Genomic DNA, 23,469 nt, shown 5'->3' with positions numbered 1-23,469 from the left:
GCCACGGTGCCGGGGATGCCCACGTTGGGGCCTGCTCTGTGAGGCCGCCAGCTCTCGGCTGGAGCCAGCAGCCCTGACACTCGGCCCCCAACTCCAAGAGGCGGCCCAGCAAAGGACCAAGGGGAGGTGCTGCCCTGCCCACCGCATGAGGTGTGTGCCGGTACCAGCTGCGGTGTGAGGGCTGCCCCTGTGGGTGCGTGGCAGCCTGGTCCTGCACCCCGGCCCTGTACCTGCGGCAGTCCCGGGGTTGCTGTCCTCCATGCTGTGCTGGGTGTAATAGGGCAGCTTGGTCCCTGAGCCCTGCGATGGTGAGGCTGGAGGATGGGGTGTTAGGGCAGGGTGTGTGGCCCCATGGCCTGGCCAGCAGTGGGGACAGGATGTCCTCTTGGCAGAGCGAGGACTGCCGCTGGCCAGGAGAGGCCCCCCTTGCTGCAGCTCCCTCCCTGTGGCCAGCACGTGGGCAGGCTCCCTGCCGGGCTGCTGAGCTGGTTGCGTGGGGGCCTCAACGCGCCACTGGCTGTCAGGCCCAGGGTGCACACACCTGAGCCACTGGGGACCTGCTGGTACTCGGGTGTCAGGGTGTAGTCGAGCTCCTCATAGACGGCCTCTGCCTCTGAGAGTGTATCTGCAGCTCTGCGGGGGCCTGGAAATGAAGGGCAGTGATAACCCGAGGCCGTGGGTGCAGCGCGTGGGATGCTGGAGGTCACCAGCTCTCCCCGCGATAACCCTGTGGCCCAGCCCCATAGGGGTTTTGCCCTATCGTCGGAGTGGCTGTGGTGCCCCTGCGTGGTGCCCATGTTGTGCCGGGTCCTGCCCTAGCTCTGCACTGGCCTTCTGGCCTGCGTTGCTGTGCCTGTTCCAGCCTGTGCAGCTGGGCTGCCCCATGGTTGGGCAGTGCCAGGAGACATAAGCAGCCCCCAGGCCTCTCTGGCTCTGCTGGGGCCCCTCATCTGTGGCCCTTCACGTGGAGGCTGGCTGGCGCTGCCTCTGGGCTAGAAAGCGCTTGGCAACACTGAAGCGAGCCTGGCCCCGGGCTCCCCAGGGCATTGGCAGGAGGGCCTTGGTCTCTTGCAGTGGCCTGTGGGTAGATGAAGGCGCTGCCTTTGCTGCCTGTAGGTGTGCAGCCTGGAGCCCACGGCTCCCCGCGGCAGCTGTGCTCGCCCCATACGGCTCTGAACCGAGAGGAAGGTGGCTACCACCCCCCTGCACACCAGCCCCCAGAAGCATCTGTGGCAGCCCTGTTACCGGTGTGTGGCAGCATGTGGAGCCACCTCTGTGCTCCTGCCCCAGCACACGTGTCTGCTGGGGCTGCTAAACAGCCAGCATCTTGCCAGCTGCTTCTGCTCAGCCAGCTGCATTTCTCACAGAGATAATGTTATGACTTTGTTGACCCTGCCAAGGATGACCTGGAGGAAATCGGGAGAAATCCAGGAGCTCTGGGGACAAAGTTGAGGGGCATGGGAGAGTGGTGGCAGTGTCCTTGACCTTGCAGGTGAAGGGGACTGCTGAAGAAGGACTGGGGATAGCCCCTGGGTTAACACTGCTCTGCGTGGGCGGTGTCACTGGAAGGGTTATGGCTTTGTGATCATCCCATCTAAGGTCCCCAGCATCTGCCTGCTGGAGGGCAGGGCAGCCAGCAGGGAATGAAGGCCAGCTTCTTGTGAGCACAGGAACGGTTTGTCCCGAGACTCAGGAGACAAGGTGACATCTCAAGAGGGCAGCCTGGCTAAGGTGGACTGAGCTCCAGTGGAAAAGGGCCTGTAGAGGAGGAGGAAGTGAGGATGAGCTTTGCCAACACGGCTGCTCCTGTGCCGCTGCACTTTGGGAAAGGGCTGAGGCAGGAGAGGAGGGTTCAGTAGTGCATGAGGATGGAGCCAGCCAACAGAGGCAGTGAACAGACGCAGCAGTTTGCGCAGCAGTGTCTGGGCTCTGCCTTGGCCTTTTGTGGGCCTTGTTGGAAGTTGTGGAGGCTTTCTGGGGACCCCCGAGGAACTAGACAGTGCTTGCTGCTAGCAGGAAGGGAGTGCTAGGCAAGGACTCCTGCAGGGGGCCTTGACTGAACTTCTCCTGGGAAGTTCTAGCTAGGTGGGGCTGCTGCTAACAAGCTCTCTGGGCTGGCCTGGTCAGAGGGAGTTGGGGCTTTTGTTTCAGGTGGCTCCTGACTGGGTGGGTCAAGCACCCTTGTGAGTCACTGCTAGGCAGAGGCCTATATAAGAGCCAGGCCTAGGGCACAGCTCCCAGAGCACAGCCCCCAGAGGCAGTGAGCAGATGCAGCAGTTTGTGCAGCAGTTTGTGCAGAAGGGTGCCAGAAGGCAAAGGCACCTCTCTAGTTTGCACAGTGGTGTGTCCTTCCCCAGGCACGGTCATGACACGCTGCAGAGCATGTTCCCCAGTGGCTGCTGGAGGTGCTGCAACGGCTGTGTCTGAGGCTTCAACCCCGACAGACCCTCAGACAGCAGATGCAGCTCTGCAGGTGTCAGGCTGCAGGGAGTGCCTGGGGCCTCTCCGTGAGGCCTGGGCTGACAGTCAGCTCTCCTGCATGAGGTGTGCTGTGGTTGACCAGTTGCATTGCCAGATAAAGGAGTTACGGGAGGAAGTTAGTAGGCTGCGTAGCATCGGAGAGGATGAGCAGGAGATTGACAGGGTATTCTCGGAGACTGTGCAGCTCCAGGAGTTCCCCCCCCCACCCCCCACCCCCAGTGCAGCGGAGTTGTCGGAGGGCTCTGTACCGTGTGTAAAGGTGCATCATATCGCTGTTGAAGAGGGCTGGAAGCTGGTGACCTCTCGTAAAAGCAGAAAGGCTCTTGCTCCTCCTCAAGACGTACCCTTGAAGAACAAGTTGAGCGCCCTCCAAGCTGAGGAGGAGCTGGGCATGGCTCCAAGGGAGGCAACTGGCCTGGCAGAGCCTGTGCCGTGCAGGAACCCCCGGAAGAAGCGGCGAGTGATTGTTGTGGGTGACTGCCTGCTGCAGGGGACAGAGGCACCTATCTGCCGACCTGACCTCTTGTCCAGAGAGGTTTGCTGCCTGCCAGGGGCTCGAAGAAGACACGTCATGGAAAGGCTGCCAAGGCTTGTCCGTGCATCGGACTACTACCCTCTGCTGCTCTGCCATGTGGGCGCTAACGACACAAAAGGCAAATTGGAAACCATCAAATGGGACTTCAGAGCTCTGGGAATGGTGGTGAAAGATCTCGGAGCCCAGGTCGTTTTCTCCTCAATCTTGCCTGTGAGAGGAAAGGATGGGAGGAGGAGTAGACGAGTTTTCCAAGTTAACAACTGGCTGCGCCGCTGGTGTTGGCAACAGGGCTTTGGTTTCTATGACCATGGGACCCTGTTTGAAGATCAACAGCTGATGGGGAGCGACGGGATCCACCTTACCAAGCGGGGCACGCGCGTCTTTGCCAACAAATTGGCCAGCCTGGTAAGGAGGGCTTTAAACTAGGCGAGATGGGGGAAGGGGAGTGGTATAGTGGCAGGGGAGTCAGTAAAACACCGCTCGAGTCAGGATGCCTCCAGCGGGTGCATACAGCCAGGGGAGACAGCATGGAACATGGCTATGGAGGATCTTCTTGCACCTCTCCTGGGAAGCCTGCGTGCTTGACTGGCTCTCTGAAACGCCTGTATACCAATGCATGCAGTATGGGGAATAAACAGGAAGAGTTAGAGATCTGTGTGCGGTTGCAGGACCATGATCTCATTGCAGTTACAGAGACATGGTGGGATAGTTCACGTGACTGGAATGCTGTCATGGGCGGCTCTGTGCTTTTTAGGCAAGACAGGCCAGGAAGGCGAGGTGGTGGAGTTGCCCTTTATGTGAGGGAGCAACTAGAATGTATGGCGCTCTGCCTGGGGTGGGGGGTGGATGAAGAGCAAGTTGCGAGCCTATGGGTAAGGCTTAAAGGGCAGGCTAGCATGGGTGACACTGTTGTGGGGGTTTACTACAGGCCACCTGATCAGGAGGAAGTTGTCGATGAGGCCTTCTACAGACAGCTGGCAGTAGCCTCACGATCACAGGCCCTAGTTCTCATGGGAGACTTCAAGCACCCTGACATCTGCTGGGAAGACAGCACAGCTAGGCACAAAGAGTCCAGGAGGTTCCTGCAGAGCATTGAGGAGAACTTCTTGACCCAGGTGGTGGAGATGCCAACAAGGAGAGGTGCAATGCTAGACCTTGTACTAACAAACCAAGAAGGTCTAGTTGGAGATGTGCAGGTTGGGGGCAGCCTTGGCTGCAGTGACCATGAGATGGTGGAGTTCAGGATCCTGTGAGGAGGGAGCAGGGCAATGAGTAGGATTGCGATGCTGGACTTGAGGAGAGCTAACTTTGGCCTCTTGAGGGACCTACTTAGGGGACTGTCATGGGGTAGGGCCCTAGAAGGACGAGGGGTCCAAGAAAGCTGGTTAATATTCAAGCATCACCTCCTCCAGACTCAAGATCGGTGCATCCCTCTGAGGAAGAAGTCGAGCAAAGCGGGCAAGAGACCAGCGTGGATGAGCAAGGACCTCCTGGCCAAACTCCAACAGAAGAAGGAAGTCTACAGAATGTGGCAAAGGGGACAGGCCACTTGGGAGGACTATAGGGACGTTGTCAGAGTGTGCAGGGATGCGAGAAGGAAGGCTAAGGCCCAGTTGGAATTAAATCTGGCAAGAGATATCAAGGACAACAAGAAGGCCTTCTTCAAATACATCCATAGCAAAAGGAAGCCTAGGGAAAATGTGGGCCTGCCGCTGAATGGGGCGGGTGCCCTGGTGTCGAAGGCTAGAGAGAAGGCAGAGTTATTGAATGCTGCCTTTGCTTCAGTCTTTACTGCTAAGGCCAGTCCTCAGGAATTGCGGAGCCTGGGGACAAGAGGGGAAGTCTGGAGAAAAGAAGACCTTCCCTTGGTGGAGGAGGATGGGCTTAGAGCTCGTTTGTGCAAACTTGACATCCGCAAATCCATGGGCCCCAAAGGGATGCACCCACGAGTGCTGCGGGAGCTGGCGGATGTAATTGCTAGGCCACTCTCCATCATCTTGGCAAGGTCCTGGAGATCAGGAGAGGTGCCTGAGGACTGGAAGAAAGCCAGTGTCACGCCAGTCTTCCCAAAGGGCCAGGCCTGTCAGCCTCCCCTCCATCCCTGGAAAGGTGAAGGGACAGGTCATCCTGGAGGTCCTCACCAAGCATGTGGAGGACAAGAAGGTGATCAGGAGTAGTGAGCATGGATTCCGCAAAGGGAAATCATGCTTGAGCAATGTGCTAGGCTTGTCTGCTGGGATGAGTGTCTGGGGAGATGAGGGCAGAGCAGTGGCTGTTGTCTGCCTGGAGTTCAGCAAGGCTTTGGACGCTGCCTCCCATGACATCCTCGTGGGCAAGCTGAGGAAGTGTGGGTTGGAGGAGTGGCCAGTGAGGTGGCTTGAGAACTGGCTGGATGGCAGAGCTCGGAGGACTGTGGTCAGTGGCGCAGAGTCTAGTTGGAGGCCTGTAGAGAGCAGTGTCCCCCAGGGGTCAGTGCTGGCTCCAGTCTTGTTCAATGTCTTCATCGAGGAGCTGGCTGAAGGGACAGAGTGCACCCTCAGCAAGTTTGCTGATGATCCAAAGCTGGGGAGAGTGTCTGACCCACCAGAAGACTGTGCTGCCATGCAGAGGGACGTGGCCAGGCTGGAGAGTTGGGCGGAGAGGAACCTGCTGAAGTTCGACCCAGGCAAGTGCAGGGTGCTGCACCTCGGGAGGAATAAGCCCAGGCACCAGTAGAGGCTGGGGGTTGACCTGCTGGAAAGCAGGTGTGCAGAGAGGGAGCTGGGAGTGCTGGTGGACAACAAGTGAAGCATGAGGCAGCAATGTGGGCTTGTGGCCAAGAAGGCCAAGGGTATGCTGGGGTTGCATGAGGAAGAGTGTTGGCAGCAGGTGGAGGGAGGTGATCCTGCCCGTCTCCTCAGCCCTGAGGAGGCCTCAGCTGGAGTACTGTGTGCACTTCTGGGCTGCCCAGTGCAAGAGAGACATGGCACTAGTGGCGAGAGTGCAGGGGAGGGCTACAAAGAGGATGAGGGGACTGGAGCATGTGTCCTCTGCAGAAAGGCTGTGAGAGCTGGGCCTGTTGAGCCTGGAGAAGAGAAGACTGAGAGGGGATCTCATCAACGTGTGCAAGTATCTGAAGGGGGAGTGTGAAGAGGATGAGGCCAGTCTCTTCTCTGTGGTGCCCAGTGACAGGAGAAGAGGCAAGGGGCAGAAACTGAACCACAGGCAGTTGCATCTGAAGAAGAGGAAGAACCTTTTTTGCTGTGAGGGTGAGTGAGCACTGGCACAGGTTGCCCAGAGAGGTAGTGGAGTCTCCTTCCCTGGAGATCTTCAAAACCCGTCTGGATGTGATCCTGGGCAATATGGTCTAGAGGACCCTGCTTGAGCAGGGAGGTTGGAAGGGACCTCTGGAGATCATCTAGTCCAACCTCAACGATTCTGTGATTTTGTGATTCTGTGAGAGAGGCCTAAGGAGCTCCCTCACCACGTGTGCTCTGCACTGCTGTTTGTACTGTAAGCCAACAAGAAGCAAAGCCAGTTGCAAATGAAGCCAGATGTGGTAGGAGCTGCTCATCACTGGAACCACTCTTCCAGCACTGCAATGCCACACGACGTCAGTTTCCCAGCTTGGCTTTGCTTGGGAGAACTCGCCAAACGTGAAGAAGGGCTGGTGTGGAGGCAGCTTGAGGCAACCTGGGAGGAAGAAAGGGAGGTTGTGCAAGGAGGCAGGGGTGGGTCTTGGAAGGCCAAGGCCCGCTGGGAGTTGAATGTGGCGACGGATGTGAAGGACAACACGGAGGGCTTCTTAAAATAGCTGGGTGACAAAAGGAGGAGTAGGGAAACGGTGGGCCTGCTGGTGAACGGGGCAAGGGTGGTGGTGCCAGAGGAGACAGAAAAGGCAGAGATGCTGAGTGCGGCCTTTGGTGCAGTCTTTACTGGCAAGAGTGGTCTTTACCTGGGGACTCCCGGGTGCTGGAGAGCAGGGAGAAAGCCTGGTGAAAGGCAGACTTGGCTGCTGGAGGAGGATGGGCTTAGCGATCACGGAAGGTGCCTGAGGCCTGGAAGAAAGCAAATGTCGGACTGGAGTGAGTCTTCCCACCGGGCAAGAAGCGGGGTGCAGGGAACTGCAGGTCGGGCAACCTCACCTCGAGGCCTGGAAAGGTGATGGAGCAGCTCATCCTGGACACCATTTCCAAGCATTTGGCAGCTAAGGAAGTGATCCAGAGCAGTGAGCATGGAGTGAATGGGGGAGAAATCCTGCTTAAGCAACCGGAGAGCGTTCTGTGATGAGACGCCAGGCTGGGTAGATGAGGAGAGAGCAGTGGATGCTGTGTCCCTTGACTAGCGAAAGGCTTTGGACCCTGTCTCGCCTCACATCCTCATAGGGAAGCTGAGGAAGTGTGGGTGAGAGGAGCAGAGAGGGTGGTGTCTTGAAAGCTGGCTGTATGGCAGAGCTCAGAGGGTTGTGCAGAGCGGGACAGAGTTGAGGTGGATCAGCGTGTATCCCCTCGTGGTGTGCTCCAGGGGTGAAGAGTGGGTGCAGTACAGTTCAAGTTATTGCTCAGTGACTTGGAGGAAGGGAGAGAGGGCGCTGGCAGCAAGTTTGCTGATGAGCCAAAGGTGGGAGGAGTGGCTGCTAGGCCAGAGGGCAGAGGTGCCATTCTGCGGGAGCTGGCCAGGCTGGAGCGATGGGCAGAGGGGAGCGTCTTGAAGTTGAGTGAAGGGAAGTGCAGAGGCCTGCAGCCCGGGAGGGACAACCCCCAGCACCGGTAGAGGCTGGGGGCTGAGGTAGTGGGAAGCAGGTGTGCATAGAAGGAGCAGGGAGGCCTGGTGGAGAACAAGCTGACCCCAATGGCCAAGAAGGCCAACGGTGTGCAGGGCTGCATTAGAGTGTTGGCCGGAGGTCGAGGGAGGTGATCCTTGCCCTCAACTCATGCCTGGGGAGGCCCCACGTGCTCCTTAGCGGGTGCAGCATGGGGGTGCTGTGCGCAGTTCTGGGCTGGGGCTGTTCAGCACGGAGAGCGGAAGACTGAGGGGGGATCTTATAGGTGGTTATGAATCCCATCAAGAGGATGGGGCCAGGCTCTTGTCAGAGGTGTCCACTGAGAGGACACGAGGCAATGGGCACAAACTGAAACAGAGGAAGTTTCATCTGGAGAGGAGGAAAAACTTGTTTGGTGTGAGGGTGCCAGAGCACTGACGAAGCAGGTTGCCCCGCGAGGTTGTGGAGTGTCCCTGCTTGGAGTTATTGCAGCGGTGTGTGGAGAGGGTCGTGGGCAATGGGCTGGAGGTGACCGTGCTTGAGCAGGGGAGTTGGACTCGATGATCTCCAGAGGTCCCTGCCAACCTCAACCATTCTGTGATGCTGTGAAGACAAGGCCCAGTGCAGGGCAAAGTGAGTTGTGGCATGCTGTTGGCCCTGTAGAGATGCACTTACTCCTCAGCACAAGAGAAAAGGCTCTGGAAAGCCCTGGCCTCTCCAAGGCCTTCCAGGCCGTGCGGAGAGACAAAGGGCTTCTTTACCCTGAGTGGCATAGGCCTGGGGTGGGCAATGCCACTGCTGAGCTGCCAGATGCTGCTCCCTGCAAGTCCAGGGGGAGGTACAGAGCGGGGAGGGCAGAGGGAGACAGCGCCCGGGGCGCTTCAGCCCAGCCTGGACCTGCGTCCTACCTCCCACTCTACAGGGCCCCTTTCTCCACACTGACTGCAGCGGGGACATGGGACAATGACACTCCTGGTGTGTGTCTGGTGAATGAGCCATGACCCCAACCCCGCACCCTCGTTTCTCTCCAACACAGTGCCTGGAATGGCAGCCAGTTCAGCATCTGCGGTAATCGTGGGGGTGGCTTTGGGAGCCAAGGGGACCTTTGCTCATGCCTGGCTGTGCTGGCCAAGCTGTTCAGCCCAGCCATGACTTACAGGCCTCTCTGACCTCCTCTAAGTTCTGGCAGCAGCACCCAGGCAAGGGCAGGGCACTGGCCAGCACCTGGTGCCACCCCAGCACTTTCCCTCCATCCCACATGGCAGAGCCCTCTGCCAGGGCAGGGGCGAGGGTGGCAAGTGCCTGCCCACAGTCGCTTCACAGCTGCTGGGCATCCTTCTCTCTCCCAGGGGAAGCTCACCTCCCACGCGGGCACACTTTTCCCAGATGCAGCACAACCAACAGCCGCTGAGCCCAAGCGGGGGCACTTTCCCACTGCGTACAGACACCAGGGACCAGGCGCAGAGCAGCAATTGACTGAGGGCTCTCGCAGAAGAGCACTGGCCCTGGAGCCGAGCCTCCAAGCACTTGTGGGCTTTTAATCGCAAAGCGAGACAGTCCCAGGGGAAGTGTACAGAAACTCAGGTAGTGCTGAAGGGCTGCGTGGGAGGGAGGCTGGAGGCAGTTCCCCACTGTGCCCGCAGTCCTCATCAGGCCCCAGTGGGCTATACATTGAGCGGGTGATCCCCACCATGGCCAGGCTGTGGCTCCGCAGGGGCAGAGCCCTACTGTGTCGCACGTGTCCTCAGGGACTGCTGTGGGGCAGCCTTGCTGTCCTCAGAGAGACGTCCTGAGACTACCAATGCCAACGTCGTCGTAGCCCGTGTCACTGTGTGTTGAGGCCAGGGCGTCTGTGGCGGTTGCGGGCGGCTCTAGGGGGCTGAGGGAGGGCTGTCTCCCCGCTGTGGACAGCAAGGCCAGTGCCTGGCAGGTGCTGCTTCGTGCCCCGGATGCCAGGCCCCGGCCAGGGCTTCCTCCGTACCCATGTGCTGCCCATCTCCCCGACAAAGTGCAGGGGAACCAGCTCTGCTGGCGGGACAGTACGGCCTCTGTCACGGCAGCGCTCCCCATGCCATCTCCGATACCTCTTACCTCCCAGTGCCGCAGCCTCGCACACACCTCCGTCACTTGACCCCGGAGCAGCGGCCTCTCCTGGCTCCAGCACGGTGGAGGCATCATCGTACCCATCCGGGGGTTCGTGCCTGGTCAGGCCAGGGACGTCTGCATCAGACAGCAGAGAGTGAAAGCGAGGCCAAGCCCGGGCTCCAGTGACGCCAGCCCCCACCGGCCACGGTGCCGGGGATGCCCACGTTGGGGCCTGCTCTGTGAGGCCGCCAGCTCTCGGCTGGAGCCACCATCCCTGACACTCGGTCCCCAACTCCAAGAGGCGGCCCAGCAAAGGACCAAGGGGAGGTGCTGCCCTGCCCACTGCATGAGGTGTGTGCCGGTACCAGCTGCGGTGTGAGGGCTGCCCCTGTGGGTGCGTGGCAGCCTGGTCCTGCACCCCGGCCCTGTACCTGCGGCAGTCCCGGGGTTGCTGTCCTCCATGCTGTGCTGGGTGTAATAGGGCAGCTTGGTCCCTGAGCCCTGCGATGGTGAGGCTGGAGAAGGGGTGTTATGGCAGGGTGTGTGGCCCCATGGCCTGGCCAGCAGCGGGGACAGGATGTCCTCTTGGCAGAGCGAGGACTGCCGCTGGCCAGGAGGCCCCCTTGCTGCAGCTCCCTCCCTGTGGCCAGCACGTGGGCAGGCTCCCTGCCGGGCTGCTGAGCTGGTTGCGTGGGGGCCTCAACGCGCCACTGGCTGTCAGGCCCAGGGTGCACACACCTGAGCCACTGGGGACCTGCTGGTACTCGGGTGTCAGGGTGTAGTCGAGCTCCTCATAGACGGCCTCTGCCTCTGAGAGTGTATCTGCAGCTCTGCGGGGGCCTGGAAATGAAGGGCAGTGATAACCCGAGGCCGTGGGTGCAGCACGTGGGATGCTGGAGGTCACCAGCTCTCCCCATGATAACCCTGTGGCCCAGCCCCATAGGGGTTTTGCCCTGTCGTCGGAGTGGCTGTGGTGCCCCTGCGTGGTGCCCATGTTGTGCCGGGTCCTGCCCTAGCTCTGCACTGGCCTTCTGGCCTGCTCTGCTGTGCCTGTCCCAGCCTGTGCAGCTGGGCCGGGCAGTGCCAGGAGACATAAGCAGCCCCCAGGCCTCTCTGGCTCTGCCGGGACCCCTCGTCCTGGTAGCTTCAGCCGCAGAGACCCCCGGTGGGACTCACCTGTGCGCCGAGCCATGGAGCGCCATGCCTGCACAGCAAGGGCCCCCAGGGCCAGGCACAGAAGGGTCCCCAGGACGATGCAGAGGACGGTGGTCAGCGGCATGGCCCCAGCAGGTGTTGGGGGGTTCCTGGGGGCACCTGTGAGGACATGGAAAGGCGGTGGAGGTGGAGGGAGGCCGTGGAGCCTCTGGCATGCTGCATTGTCCAGAGGAGGAGTGGATGCCTGGGGGGGATGCAGGGGAGTGGCTGCCGGGACAGGGAGGCCAAGGAGGGCACCCTTTGGCCTGGGGTCAAGCCCTGTGTTGGGCGGAGGGGTGGCAGCAGGCCAGCAGCAGGTCTGTCCTTGCCAGAGGTGCTGGCCTTGCCCTGGACTGCAGCGGCCAGAGCGGGAGGGTGCGTGGGGCCACGGTGCTGGCCTGGGCGGGCAGAGCTACCTGTGCAGGCTGCGCCGGCGGGGCAGGCGGTGGTGGGGGCTGGCGTGGGAGTCGCGCTGTTGGCTGGAGGCTGCCCGTGGCACGTGATGTGGGTGTCCCCGGGGGAGCGGCAGTGGTGCAGGTGCCAGGGGGCGGAGGGGCAGCGCCAGAGGGAGTCGGCCCCCTCGCCGCACTGCACCCAGGCCAGCCAGGCGGGGCCCCCGGCCTGGGGGGTTGCGGGGACGGCCGCCAGGCTGCCCCCGGCCCCGCAGCCCAGCTGCCGGCACACCACGGCGGCTGTGGCGCGGCTGGTGCCGTTGGCGCACACGCTGCCCCACGTCCCGTTGTAGAAGACCTGCAGGCGCCCGGCGCAGCCGCTGCCGCCCACCAGCCGCAGGGCTGTGAGCTCTGCAAGGGGCAAGCACGGAGGTGGCAGCTCAGCTGGCGTCGGGCACACAGCCCCGCCAGCCCGAGCGCTTCCCCCAGGCAGCGAGAGGAGCCCACGTCGGCGGGGCCGAGGCGCCGCGTTGCCCGCCGGCAGTGCCCAGGGTGTTGGGAGGTGGGCAGGGAGGCGAGTGGGGAGGGCTGGCCCCACGGCCGCTGCCAGAGTGCCGCTGGCGCCGGCCCCGGTGGAGGGCGGTGCTGACCTGAGCAGACGGCTGCTGCGCCGGCGCCCTGCTTGCACCCGCGCTGCCCCGGGGCCGGGGCCGGGGCCGGGGCCGGGGCCGGGCAGTGCCAGAGCGTGGCCTCGGCCCCGGAGCAGCCACCAGCGCCCAGCCACAGCGGCCCCGAGCCGCGGCCGTAGCGGGCCGAGGCGGGCGCTGCCAGGGCCTGGCCGCAGCCCAAGTGGCGGCAGACGACGGCGGCGTCGGACAGGTGCCACGAGTCCTGGCAGACGCTGCTCCAGGCGCCCCGGACGTAGAGCTCCACTCTGCCGGCGCAGCGGCCGGGGCCGCTCACCAGCCGTAGGCGCCGGCTGCCTGCAGCGGGAGACAGCCCGGCTTGGGGCAGCCCCTTTGGTGCGGGCGGTGCCCCAGGGCCCCGGGGCCCTTCCCGGCACACTCACCCGAGCAGACACGGCCGCTTGGTGGGCGTGGCCCGCCGGTGCAGCCGTGGCGGCCGTGGCGTTGCAGTGGGCCAGGCGAGCCTCCGTGCCTGCGCACCGGAGCCCGCTCAGCCCCACGCGGCTCGACGCTGGTCCCAGCAGCGGGGCGGCGTAGGCCTGCTCCGCCGCGCCGCACCGCAGCTGCCGGCACACCACGGTGGCGCCGCTCGCGTCCCACCGCTCGGCCAGCACCGGGCCCCAGGCGTCGCCCAGGGCCATCTCCAGGCGCCCGTCGCAGCGGCTCTCCCCGTCCACCAGCCGCAGGGGTTCAGCGCCACCTGGTCCCTCCGAGAGGGCACATGTCCTGAGGGGGCTGCGGGGAGCGCTGGGGGCTGGGCCTGCCCGCAGGGCCCCGCCCGCCCCCGGCCCCGCCAGCCCAGAGGCGGCGTCGATGGCCGGCGAGCCCTCCGAGGGCTGCCAGCGGGGCCGGGGCGGTGGGGCAGAGCAGAGAGCGCCCGCCACATCCCTCCCTGGCGTGGCTGCAGCAGCACCGGGGCAGATGGCAGCACCGGGGGGGCCGCGGAGCCCCCGGCACGGAGGGGGACAGCCCGGCGCCACTGCCCTCCTCTAGGCGGGCTCCCTCCTGCTCTGCACCTGCCTCAGCCCTCCCCTTGGCCTGAAATGGCCGTGCTGCCCGAGACGCGCCCTGCGCCCCACAGCTCCTGGTGGCAGTGGCAACCCAGGGAGTGGGACCCCGCAGTGTTGGGGTGCCCGGTGCCCTGCCCGCCAGGAGGCCCTCGTGGCCGCTGCTGCCCGCCCCACACGCACCTGAGCACTGGACGGTGGCAGTGTGGCCTGGCGAGCAGGCGGGGATGCCCAGCGCCGTGGCAGGGCACTCTGCCAGGTGGGACTCGCTGCCGCTGCAGTGAAAGGTGTCGCGCCACACGGGGCCGGTGCCTGCCCCAAAAGACCCTCCGCGGGGCACAGAGGTGGCAAAGCCACAGCCGAGGTGGTGGCAGAGCACGTGGGCGTCGGGCTCGTCCCAGCCGGCGTCGCAGAGGGCACCCCAGGTGCCCCGCGCCTCCACCTCCACTCGCCCTGCGCACGCCGTGCTGCCGTTGGCCAGCCTGAAGCCCGTGTAGGCTGCGATGGAGAAAGGGCGCTGGAGGCGACGGGCCCCGGTGCCGAGCGCTGTCCCCATAGGACGGTGGGGTCATGCAGGCACGGCAGCCCTCTGCCTGCCCCAACCCCTCTGCCTGCCGGCACCCTGGGGGCTGCCACAAGGCAGCCCGCAGCCTCTCCGCCCATCCCTGCCCAGGACCACCCTGTGCCCACTTCCCATCTCCCCGCAGCCCCCATCTGCAGCCTCTGCCCCTCACTGCGTGCTCTTACGGGAGCAGACGACGCCGGCGTCGCTGGTGTGGTTGCAGCGCTGGCCGTGGGGCAGTCGTCGGGCGCAGGTGGACAGGAGGGATTCGTTGCCTGCACACTCGAAGCCCCCGTCCCAGATGGGCCCGGCTCCTGCCCCAAAGCGCGCCGCCCCGGTGACGGCCAGAGCTGCTCCGCACCCCTGCTCCTTGCAGATGACGTGGGCGGTGTTGAGGTCCACACGGCCCTCGCAGAGGGTGGCCCAGGCACGGCCCTGCCTCACCTCCACGCGGCCCGAGCAGGCGCCGTCCCCGCCGACCAGCCGCACAAATCCTGTTGGGGCAGAGAGCCTGGGGTCTCTTGGGGGTCCCTCTAGATCCACTGGGAGGCTTTTGACGGGGCTGCCCAAGAGCCTTACTGCTGCCACCACTGGACCCAGGTGCAAGGCTGTACGGAGCCGCCACAGAGGTCTTACCTTGACAGACCACACCAACATCCCAGCCATGGCGGCCATTGTACGGCCCCCATCCCGGGATTGTGCAGTCCCAAAGGGCAGACTCGTCACCACGACAATCAGGCCGTACAAGATGAATTGGTCCAGACCCTTCCCCAAAGCGGGTCACGCCAGGGGCACTTTGGGCTGAGCCACAGCCCAGCTGCTGACACACCACCTCAGCGTCCTCCATGTCCCATTCATCATCCGCCACTGTTCCCCACTGGCCCCGCAGCTTCACCTCCAGCCTGCCCTCGCAGGGACCACCTCCAGCCTCAGCTCCACGGCATCTGCATCAGAGATGTGGGCAGGCAGGCCATGAGGGTGCTGCGCCCCGGTCCCACTCCCTCACCCCATCTCTGCCTGGGGAGGCCCCAGAGGGGAGGCCCTTGGCAGAACCATGCCCTCTCCTGGCCCGGCACAGCCAAGGGGCTGTGCCCCAACATGGTCACCCAATCCCACACCTGAGCACGTCACTCCGACGTCCCTGTCATGGTCACAGTAATGCTGGCCCCAGCCATAGTGTCGGCAGTTGTGGAGTGCTGTCTCGGTACCACTGCAGAAGATGGGTTGTAGCCAAATCCGTCCGGTCCCGGCCCCAAACGGCGTGTACGGGGAGGTCCTTGCCACAGTGCCACATCCCAGCTGCCTGCAGACCACGGAGGCTTCGCGGACAACCCAGGTGAAGTCATAGCTGCACACAGCGCCCCACTGGCCCTCGTGCTTCACCTCCACGCGGCCCTCGCAGCGGCTGCCTCCGTCCACCAGCCGCAGCTCCTCGGTGCCTGTGGGTGCCCATGCGGGACCAGAAAGGAGGGCACTGAGCTCCATTGTTGCACCCCGTGGGCCCATCACAACCTGCCCTGTCCACCTGTCCCAGGTGGCTGCATCCCATGGCTGTCCCTTGCTCTCCCAGTCTCCACTGTCTGCTCCAAGCCCGACCCTTGGCACGAGGGATAGCCGTGTGGGTGGAAAAGCCCTGGGCACTGCAGGACACCCACTTTGAAGAAAGGCAGGGCCATACCCAGCCCTTCAACACCTGGCACCCAATGCAAGGGGGACAGGGCAGGGAATGTATCCCGCCACATGGGCCCAGCATTCAGCTGCATCAGTAGAAGACCCATCCCCAGCACAGCCCAGGCTCTGGGAGCCCTCAAAGGCTGCCCTAGTGAGATGACTCCACCAGTCTCACGAGCAAGCCCGCTTGAGCCAGGCACGCACATCCCTGTGGTGACCCAACTCAGCCCATGGTAGCCACCTGAGCCCCAGGGCTACCTCCCACTCTGGGCATGAGGGCAGGCGACCCCAGCCCCAGAGAACACGCAGGCACTCACCCCTGCACAGCTGCATGCACAGGAGCAGCCCCAGTGCCCTGGTGGGCAGCTGGCTGGTGGTGGCCATCCCGCTCGCCTCCTGCCCCGCAGAGCAGCCCCCAGCTCCTGCTTGCCTCCCGGGCCACCACGAGCCCCCTGCAGCGGGGAGGGCAATATATAGGCAGAGGCACAGGCCCCGCTGCCAGGGGAGCCAATCAACGCAGCAGGCACCTTTTGAGGCGTTATCAGGAGGGTTATCTCCCATCTGACGGAGCCCCAGCCTCCAATAACCTTCCCCATCCCCATACATGCCCATATATGCGGTTCGGCACCACTTCTGGCATCACGCACGCCTCACCAGTGGGTGGGCGCTTGCCCAGCCATCCTTGTGGGGATCCGGATGGGCTGAGCAGGGCTCCTCACCTTGGTGCCTGCAGCGGGTGCAGGGTGTGCGGGCCCTTCCACGGCTGTGCCCGCATGGGGCTGGGTCTGGCCCTGCTGTTCTGGGGATTCTGACAAGAGCCCTGCATCGACAGGGACCCTGCTCTGCTGGGGGACAGCATGTGCTGCAGGCTCCTTTGTGCTGTGGGTCTGTCCTCTGGCACCGGTGAGGGGGAAATCCTGAGGGACCTTGGCTCTGTGGCCCTCCACACAGGACACGCCCTGGGGCTGCCTCTAGGCTAGAAACCGCCTGTGCTGCTTGCAGGTGTGTGGCCTGCAACCCACGAGCCCCCGCAGGAGCCGTGCTCGCCCCACGCAGCACGGAGCCAGGAAGGAGGTGGCTCCCACCCCACTGCACACCAGCCCCCGCCTGGAAGTGGCTGTGGCAGCCCACTTACCGATGTGGGGCAGCGTGAGGTGGAGCCGCTGCGCTCCTGCCCCAGCACACGTGTCTGTGGGATCCTGTCATCAGGCAGCATCTTGCCAGTTGCTTCTGCTCAGCCAGCTGCATTTCTGACAGAGATAATGTTCTGCTTTTGCGTATGGGTACCTCTTTGGGGTGAGGCTGCCAGGGAGAGGTGGAGCAAATCGAGAGCAAGCCGGGAGCTCTGGGGACAAAGGTGAGGGTCATGGGAGAGTGGTGGCAGTGCCCTTGACCGTGCGGGTGAAGGGGGTCTGGGGATAGCCTCTCCAGAGGGTGGTGTGGCTAAGGTGGACTGAGCTCCAGCAGAAAAGGGCCTGTAGAGGAGGAGGAAGTGAGGATGAGCTTTGCCAACACGGCCGCTCCTGGGCCGCTGCACTTTGGGAAAGGGCTGAGGCAGGAGAGGAGGGTTCAGTAGTGCATGAAGATGGAGAGAGGCCGAAGGAGCTCCCTCACCACGTGTGCTCTGTACTGCTGTTTGTACTGTAAGCCAACAAGAAGCAAAGCCAGTTGCAAATGAAGCCAGATGTGGTAGGAGCTGCTCATCACTGGAACCACTCTTCCAGCACTGCAATGCCACACGACGTCAGTTTCCCAGCTTGGCTTTGCTTGGGAGAACTCGCCAAACGTGAAGAAGGGCTGGTGTGGAGGCAGCTTGAGGCAACCTGGGAGGAAGAAAGGGAGGTTGTGCAAGGAGGCAGGGGTGGGTCTTGGAAGGCCAAGGCCCGCTGGGAGTTGAATGTGGCGACGGATGTGAAGGACAACACGGAGGGCTTCTTAAAATAGCTGGGTGACAAAAGGAGGAGTAGGGAAACGGTGGGCCTGCTGGTGAACGGGGCAAGGGTGGTGGTGCCAGAGGAGACAGAAAAGGCAGAGATGCTGAGTGCGGCCTTTGGTGCAGTCTTTACTGGCAAGAGTGGTCTTTACCTGGGGACTCCCGGGCACTGGAGAGCAGGGAGAAAGCCTGGTGAAAGGCAGACTTGGCTGCTGGAGGAGGATGGGCTTAGCGATCACGGAAGGTGCCTGAGGCCTGGAAGAAAGCAAATGTCGGACTGGAGTGAGTCTTCCCACCGGGCAAGAAGCGGGGTGCAGGGAACTGCAGGTCGGGCAACCTCACCTCGAGGCCTGGAAAGGTGATGGAGCAGCTCATCCTGGACACCATTTCCAAGCATTTGGCAGCTAAGGAAGTGATCCAGAGCAGTGAGCATGGAGTGAATGGGGGAGAAATCCTGCTTAAGCAACCGGAGAGCGTTCTGTGATGAGACGCCAGGCTGGGTAGATGAGGAGAGAGCAGTGGATGCTGTGTCCCTTGACTAGCGAAAGGCTTTGGACCCTGTCTCGCCTCACATCCTCATAGGGAAGCTGAGGAAGTGTGGGTGAGAGGAGCAGAGAGGGTGGTGTCTTGAAAGCTGGCTGTATGGCAGAGCTCAGAGGGTTGTGCAGAGCGGGACAGAGTTGAGGTGGATCAGCGTGTATCCCCTCGTGGTGTGCTCCAGGGGTGAAGAGTGGGTGCAGTACAGTTCAAGTTATTGCTCAGTGACTTGGAGGAAGGGAGAGAGGGCGCTGGCAGCAAGTTTGCTGATGAGCCAAAGGTGGGAGGAGTGGCTGCTAGGCCAGAGGGCAGAGGTGCCATTCTGCGGGAGCTGGCCAGGCTGGAGCGATGGGCAGAGGGGAGCGTCTTGAAGTTGAGTGAAGGGAAGTGCAGAGGCCTGCAGCCCGGGAGGGACAACCCCCAGCACCGGTATAGGCTGGGGGCTGAGGTAGTGGGAAGCAGGTGTGCATAGAAGGAGCAGGGAGGCCTGGTGGAGAACAAGCTGACCCCAATGGCCAAGAAGGCCAACGGTGTGCAGGGCTGCATTAGAGTGTTGGCCGGAGGTCGAGGGAGGTGATCCTTGCCCTCAACTCATGCCTGGGGAGGCCCCACGTGCTCCTTAGCGGGTGCAGCATGGGGGTGCTGTGTGCAGTTCTGGTCTGGGGCTGTTCAGCACGGAGAGCGGAAGACTGAGGGGGGATCTTATAGGTGGTTATGAATCCCATCAAGAGGATGGGGCCAGGCTCTTGTCAGAGGTGTCCACTGAGAGGACACGAGGCAATGGGCACAAACTGAAACAGAGGAAGTTTCATCTGGAGAGGAGGAAAAACTTGTTTGGTGTGAGGGTGCCAGAGCACTGACGAAGCAGGTTGCCCCGCGAGGTTGTGGAGTGTCCCTGCTTGGAGTTATTGCAGCGGTGTGTGGAGAGGGTCGTGGGCAATGGGCTGGAGGTGACCGTGCTTGAGCAGGGGAGTTGGACTCGATGATCTCCAGAGGTCCCTGCCAACCTCAACCATTCTGTGATGCTGTGAAGACAAGGCCCAGTGCAGGGCAAAGTGAGTTGTGGCATGCTGTTGGCCCTGTAGAGATGCACTTACTCCTCAGCACAAGAGAAAAGGCTCTGGAAAGCCCTGGCCTCTCCAAGGCCTTCCAGGCCGTGCAGAGAGACAAAGGGCTTCTTTACCCTGAGTGGCATAGGCCTGGGGTGGGCAATGCCACTGCTGAGCTGCCAGATGCTGCTCCCTGCAAGTCCAGGGGGAGGTACAGAGCGGGGAGGGCAGAGGGAGACAGCGCCCGGGGCGCTTCAGCCCAGCCTGGACCTGCGTCCTACCTCCCACTCTACAGGGCCCCTTTCTCCACACTGACTGCAGCGGGGACATGGGACAATGACACTCCTGGTGTGTGTCTGGTGAATGAGCCATGACCCCAACCCCGCACCCTCGTTTCTCTCCAACACAGTGCCTGGAATGGCAGCCAGTTCAGCATCTGCGGTAATCGTGGGGGTGGCTTTGGGAGCCAAGGGGACCTTTGCTCATGCCTGGCTGTGCTGGCCAAGCTGTTCAGCCCAGCCATGACTTACAGGCCTCTCTGACCTCCTCTAAGTTCTGGCAGCAGCACCCAGGCAAGGGCAGGGCACTGGCCAGCACCTGGTGCCACCCCAGCACTTTCCCTCCATCCCACATGGCAGAGCCCTCTGCCAGGGCAGGGGCGAGGGTGGCAAGTGCCTGCCCACAGTCGCTTCACAGCTGCTGGGCATCCTTCTCTCTCCCAGGGGAAGCTCACCTCCCACGCGGGCACACTTTTCCCAGATGCAGCACAACCAACAGCCGCTGAGCCCAAGCGGGGGCACTTTCCCACTGCGTACAGACACCAGGGACCAGGCGCAGAGCAGCAATTGACTGAGGGCTCTCGCAGAAGAGCACTGGCCCTGGAGCCGAGCCTCCAAGCACTTGTGGGCTTTTAATCGCAAAGCGAGACAGTCCCAGGGGAAGTGTACAGAAACTCAGGTAGTGCTGAAGGGCTGCGTGGGAGGGAGGCTGGAGGCAGTTCCCCACTGTGCCCGCAGTCCTCATCAGGCCCCAGTGGGCTATACATTGAGCGGGTGATCCCCACCATGGCCAGGCTGTGGCTCCGCAGGGGCAGAGCCCTACTGTGTCGCACGTGTCCTCAGGGACTGCTGTGGGGCAGCCTTGCTGTCCTCAGAGAGACGTCCTGAGACTACCAATGCCAACGTCGTCGTAGCCCGTGTCACTGTGTGTTGAGGCCAGGGCGTCTGTGGCGGTTGCGGGCGGCTCTAGGGGGCTGAGGGAGGGCTGTCTCCCCGCTGTGGACAGCAAGGCCAGTGCCTGGCAGGTGCTGCTTCGTGCCCCGGATGCCAGGCCCCGGCCAGGGCTTCCTCCGTACCCATGTGCTGCCCATCTCCCCGACAAAGTGCAGGGGAACCAGCTCTGCTGGCGGGACAGTACGGCCTCTGTCACGGCAGCGCTCCCCATGCCATCTCCGATACCTCTTACCTCCCAGTGCCGCAGCCTCGCACACACCTCCGTCACTTGACCCCGGAGCAGCGGCCTCTCCTGGCTCCAGCACGGTGGAGGCATCATCGTACCCATCCGGGGGTTCGTGCCTGGTCAGGCCAGGGACGTCTGCATCAGACAGCAGAGAGTGAAAGCGAGGCCAAGCCCGGGCTCCAGTGACGCCAGCCCCCACCGGCCACGGTGCCGGGGATGCCCACGTTGGGGCCTGCTCTGTGAGGCCGCCAGCTCTCGGCTGGAGCCACCATCCCTGACACTCGGTCCCCAACTCCAAGAGGCGGCCCAGCAAAGGACCAAGGGGAGGTGCTGCCCTGCCCACTGCATGAGGTGTGTGCCGGTACCAGCTGCGGTGTGAGGGCTGCCCCTGTGGGTGCGTGGCAGCCTGGTCCTGCACCCCGGCCCTGTACCTGCGGCAGTCCCGGGGTTGCTGTCCTCCATGCTGTGCTGGGTGTAATAGGGCAGCTTGGTCCCTGAGCCCTGCGATGGTGAGGCTGGAGAAGGGGTGTTATGGCAGGGTGTGTGGCCCCATGGCCTGGCCAGCAGCGGGGACAGGATGTCCTCTTGGCAGAGTGAGGACTGCCGCTGGCCAGGAGGCCCCCTTGCTGCAGCTCCCTCCCTGTGGCCAGCACGTGGGCAGGCTCCCTGCCGGGCTGCTGAGCTGGTTGCGTGGGGGCCTCAACGCGCCACTGGCTGTCAGGCCCAGGGTGCACACACCTGAGCCACTGGGGACCTGCTGGTACTCGGGTGTCAGGGTGTAGTCGAGCTCCTCATAGACGGCCTCTGCCTCTGAGAGTGTATCTGCAGCTCTGCGGGGGCCTGGAAATGAAGGGCAGTGATAACCCGAGGCCGTGGGTGCAGCGCGTGGGATGCTGGAGGTCACCAGCTCTCCCCGCGATAACCCTGTGGCCCAGCCCCATAGGGGTTTTGCCCTGTCGTCGGAGTGGCTGTGGTGCCCCTGCGTGGTGCCCATGTTGTGCCGGGTCCTGCCCTAGCTCTGCACTGGCCTTCTGGCCTGCTCTGCTGTGCCTGTCCCAGCCTGTGCAGCTGGGCCGGGCAGTGCCAGGAGACATAAGCAGCCCCCAGGCCTCTCTGGCTCTGCCGGGACCCCTCGTCCTGGTAGCTTCAGCCGCAGAGACCCCCGGTGGGACTCACCTGTGCGCCGAGCCATGGAGCGCCATGCCTGCACAGCAAGGGCCCCCAGGGCCAGGCACAGAAGGGTCCCCAGGACGATGCAGAGGACGGTGGTCAGCGGCATGGCCCCAGCAGGTGTTGGGGGGTTCCTGGGGGCACCTGTGAGGACATGGAAAGGCGGTGGAGGTGGAGGGAGGCCGTGGAGCCTCTGGCATGCTGCATTGTCCAGAGGAGGAGTGGATGCCTGGGGGGGATGCAGGGGAGTGGCTGCCGGGACAGGGAGGCCAAGGAGGGCACCCTTTGGCCTGGGGTCAAGCCCTGTGTTGGGCGGAGGGGTGGCAGCAGGCCAGCAGCAGGCCTGTCCTTGCCAGAGGTGCTGGCCTTGCCCTGGACTGCAGCGGCCAGAGCGGGAGGGTGCGTGGGGCCACGGTGCTGGCCTGGGCGGGCAGAGCTACCTGTGCAGGCTGCGCCGGCGGGGCAGGCGGTGGTGGGGGCTGGCGTGGGAGTCGCGCTGTTGGCTGGAGGCTGCCCGTGGCACGTGATGTGGGTGTCCCCGGGGGAGCGGCAGTGGTGCAGGTGCCAGGGGGCGGAGGGGCAGCGCCAGAGGGAGTCGGCCCCCTCGCCGCACTGCACCCAGGCCAGCCAGGCGGGGCCCCCGGCCTGGGGGGTTGCGGGGACGGCCGCCAGGCTGCCCCCGGCCCCGCAGCCCAGCTGCCGGCACACCACGGCGGCTGTGGCGCGGCTGGTGCCGTTGGCGCACATGCTGCCCCACGTCCCGTTGTAGAAGACCTGCAGGCGCCCGGCGCAGCCGCTGCCGCCCACCAGCCGCAGGGCTGTGAGCTCTGCAAGGGGCAAGCACGGAGGTGGCAGCTCAGCTGGCGTCGGGCACACAGCCCCGCCAGCCCGAGCGCTTCCCCCAGGCAGCGAGAGGAGCCCACATCGGCGGGGCCGAGGCGCCGCGTTGCCCGCCGGCAGTGCCCAGGGTGTTGGGAGGTGGGCAAGGAGGCGAGTGGGGAGGGCTGGCCCCACGGCCGCTGCCAGAGTGCCGCTGGCGCCGGCCCCGGTGGAGGGCGGTGCTGACCTGAGCAGACGGCTGCTGCGCCGGCGCCCTGCTTGCACCCGCGCTGCCCCGGGGCCGGGGCCGGGGCCGGGGCCGGGGCCGGGCAGTGCCAGAGCGTGGCCTCGGCCCCGGAGCAGCCACCAGCGCCCAGCCACAGCGGCCCCGAGCCGCGGCCGTAGCGGGCCGAGGCGGGCGCTGCCAGGGCCTGGCCGCAGCCCAAGTGGCGGCAGACGACGGCGGCGTCGGACAGGTGCCACGAGTCCTGGCAGACGCTGCTCCAGGCGCCCCGGACGTAGAGCTCCACTCTGCCGGCGCAGCGGCCGGGGCCGCTCACCAGCCGTAGGCGCCGGCTGCCTGCAGCGGGAGACAGCCCGGCTTGGGGCAGCCCCTTTGGTGCGGGCGGTGCCCCAGGGCCCCGGGGCCCTTCCCGGCACACTCACCCGAGCAGACACGGCCGCTTGGTGGGCGTGGCCCGCCGGTGCAGCCGTGGCGGCCGTGGCGTTGCAGTGGGCCAGGCGAGCCTCCGTGCCTGCGCACCGGAGCCCGCTCAGCCCCACGCGGCTCGACGCTGGTCCCAGCAGCGGGGCGGCGTAGGCCTGCTCCGCCGCGCCGCACCGCAGCTGCCGGCACACCACGGTGGCGCCGCTCGCGTCCCACCGCTCGGCCAGCACCGGGCCCCAGGCGTCGCCCAGGGCCATCTCCAGGCGCCCGTCGCAGCGGCTCTCCCCGTCCACCAGCCGCAGGGGTTCAGCGCCACCTGGTCCCTCCGAGAGGGCACATGTCCTGAGGGGGCTGCGGGGAGCGCTGGGGGCTGGGCCTGCCCGCAGGGCCCCGCCCGCCCCCGGCCCCGCCAGCCCAGAGGCGGCGTCGATGGCCGGCGAGCCCTCCGAGGGCTGCCAGCGGGGCCGGGGCGGTGGGGCAGA

General features: G+C 64.1%; 1 protein-coding gene across 1 annotated transcript; it reads right to left on the bottom strand.

Annotated features, from left to right (window-relative positions):
• Positions 1 to 8,779: 8,779 nt before the first annotated feature.
• LOC138067335 (scavenger receptor cysteine-rich type 1 protein M130-like) lies at positions 8,780 to 15,784 on the bottom strand. Its single transcript, XM_068944082.1, is given in 14 exon segments — positions 8,780 to 9,658; positions 9,849 to 9,977; positions 10,274 to 10,357; positions 10,581 to 10,682; positions 11,019 to 11,156; positions 11,453 to 11,839; positions 12,199 to 12,445; positions 12,498 to 13,015; positions 13,299 to 13,619; positions 13,869 to 14,177; positions 14,320 to 14,610; positions 14,613 to 14,627; positions 14,802 to 15,122; positions 15,672 to 15,784. Coding segments are annotated over 14 exon segments (3,054 nt in total). The 5' UTR covers positions 15,739 to 15,784; the 3' UTR covers positions 8,780 to 9,533.
• Positions 15,785 to 23,469: the final 7,685 nt, after the last annotated feature.

The sequence above is a fragment of the Struthio camelus genome, chromosome 5 (assembly GCF_040807025.1).
Source record: "Struthio camelus isolate bStrCam1 chromosome 5, bStrCam1.hap1, whole genome shotgun sequence".
NCBI classification, from domain to species: Eukaryota; Metazoa; Chordata; class Aves; order Struthioniformes; family Struthionidae; genus Struthio; species Struthio camelus.
Note: the sequence above shows the minus strand (reverse complement) of the source record. Positions and strands in the feature narration are given on the sequence as shown.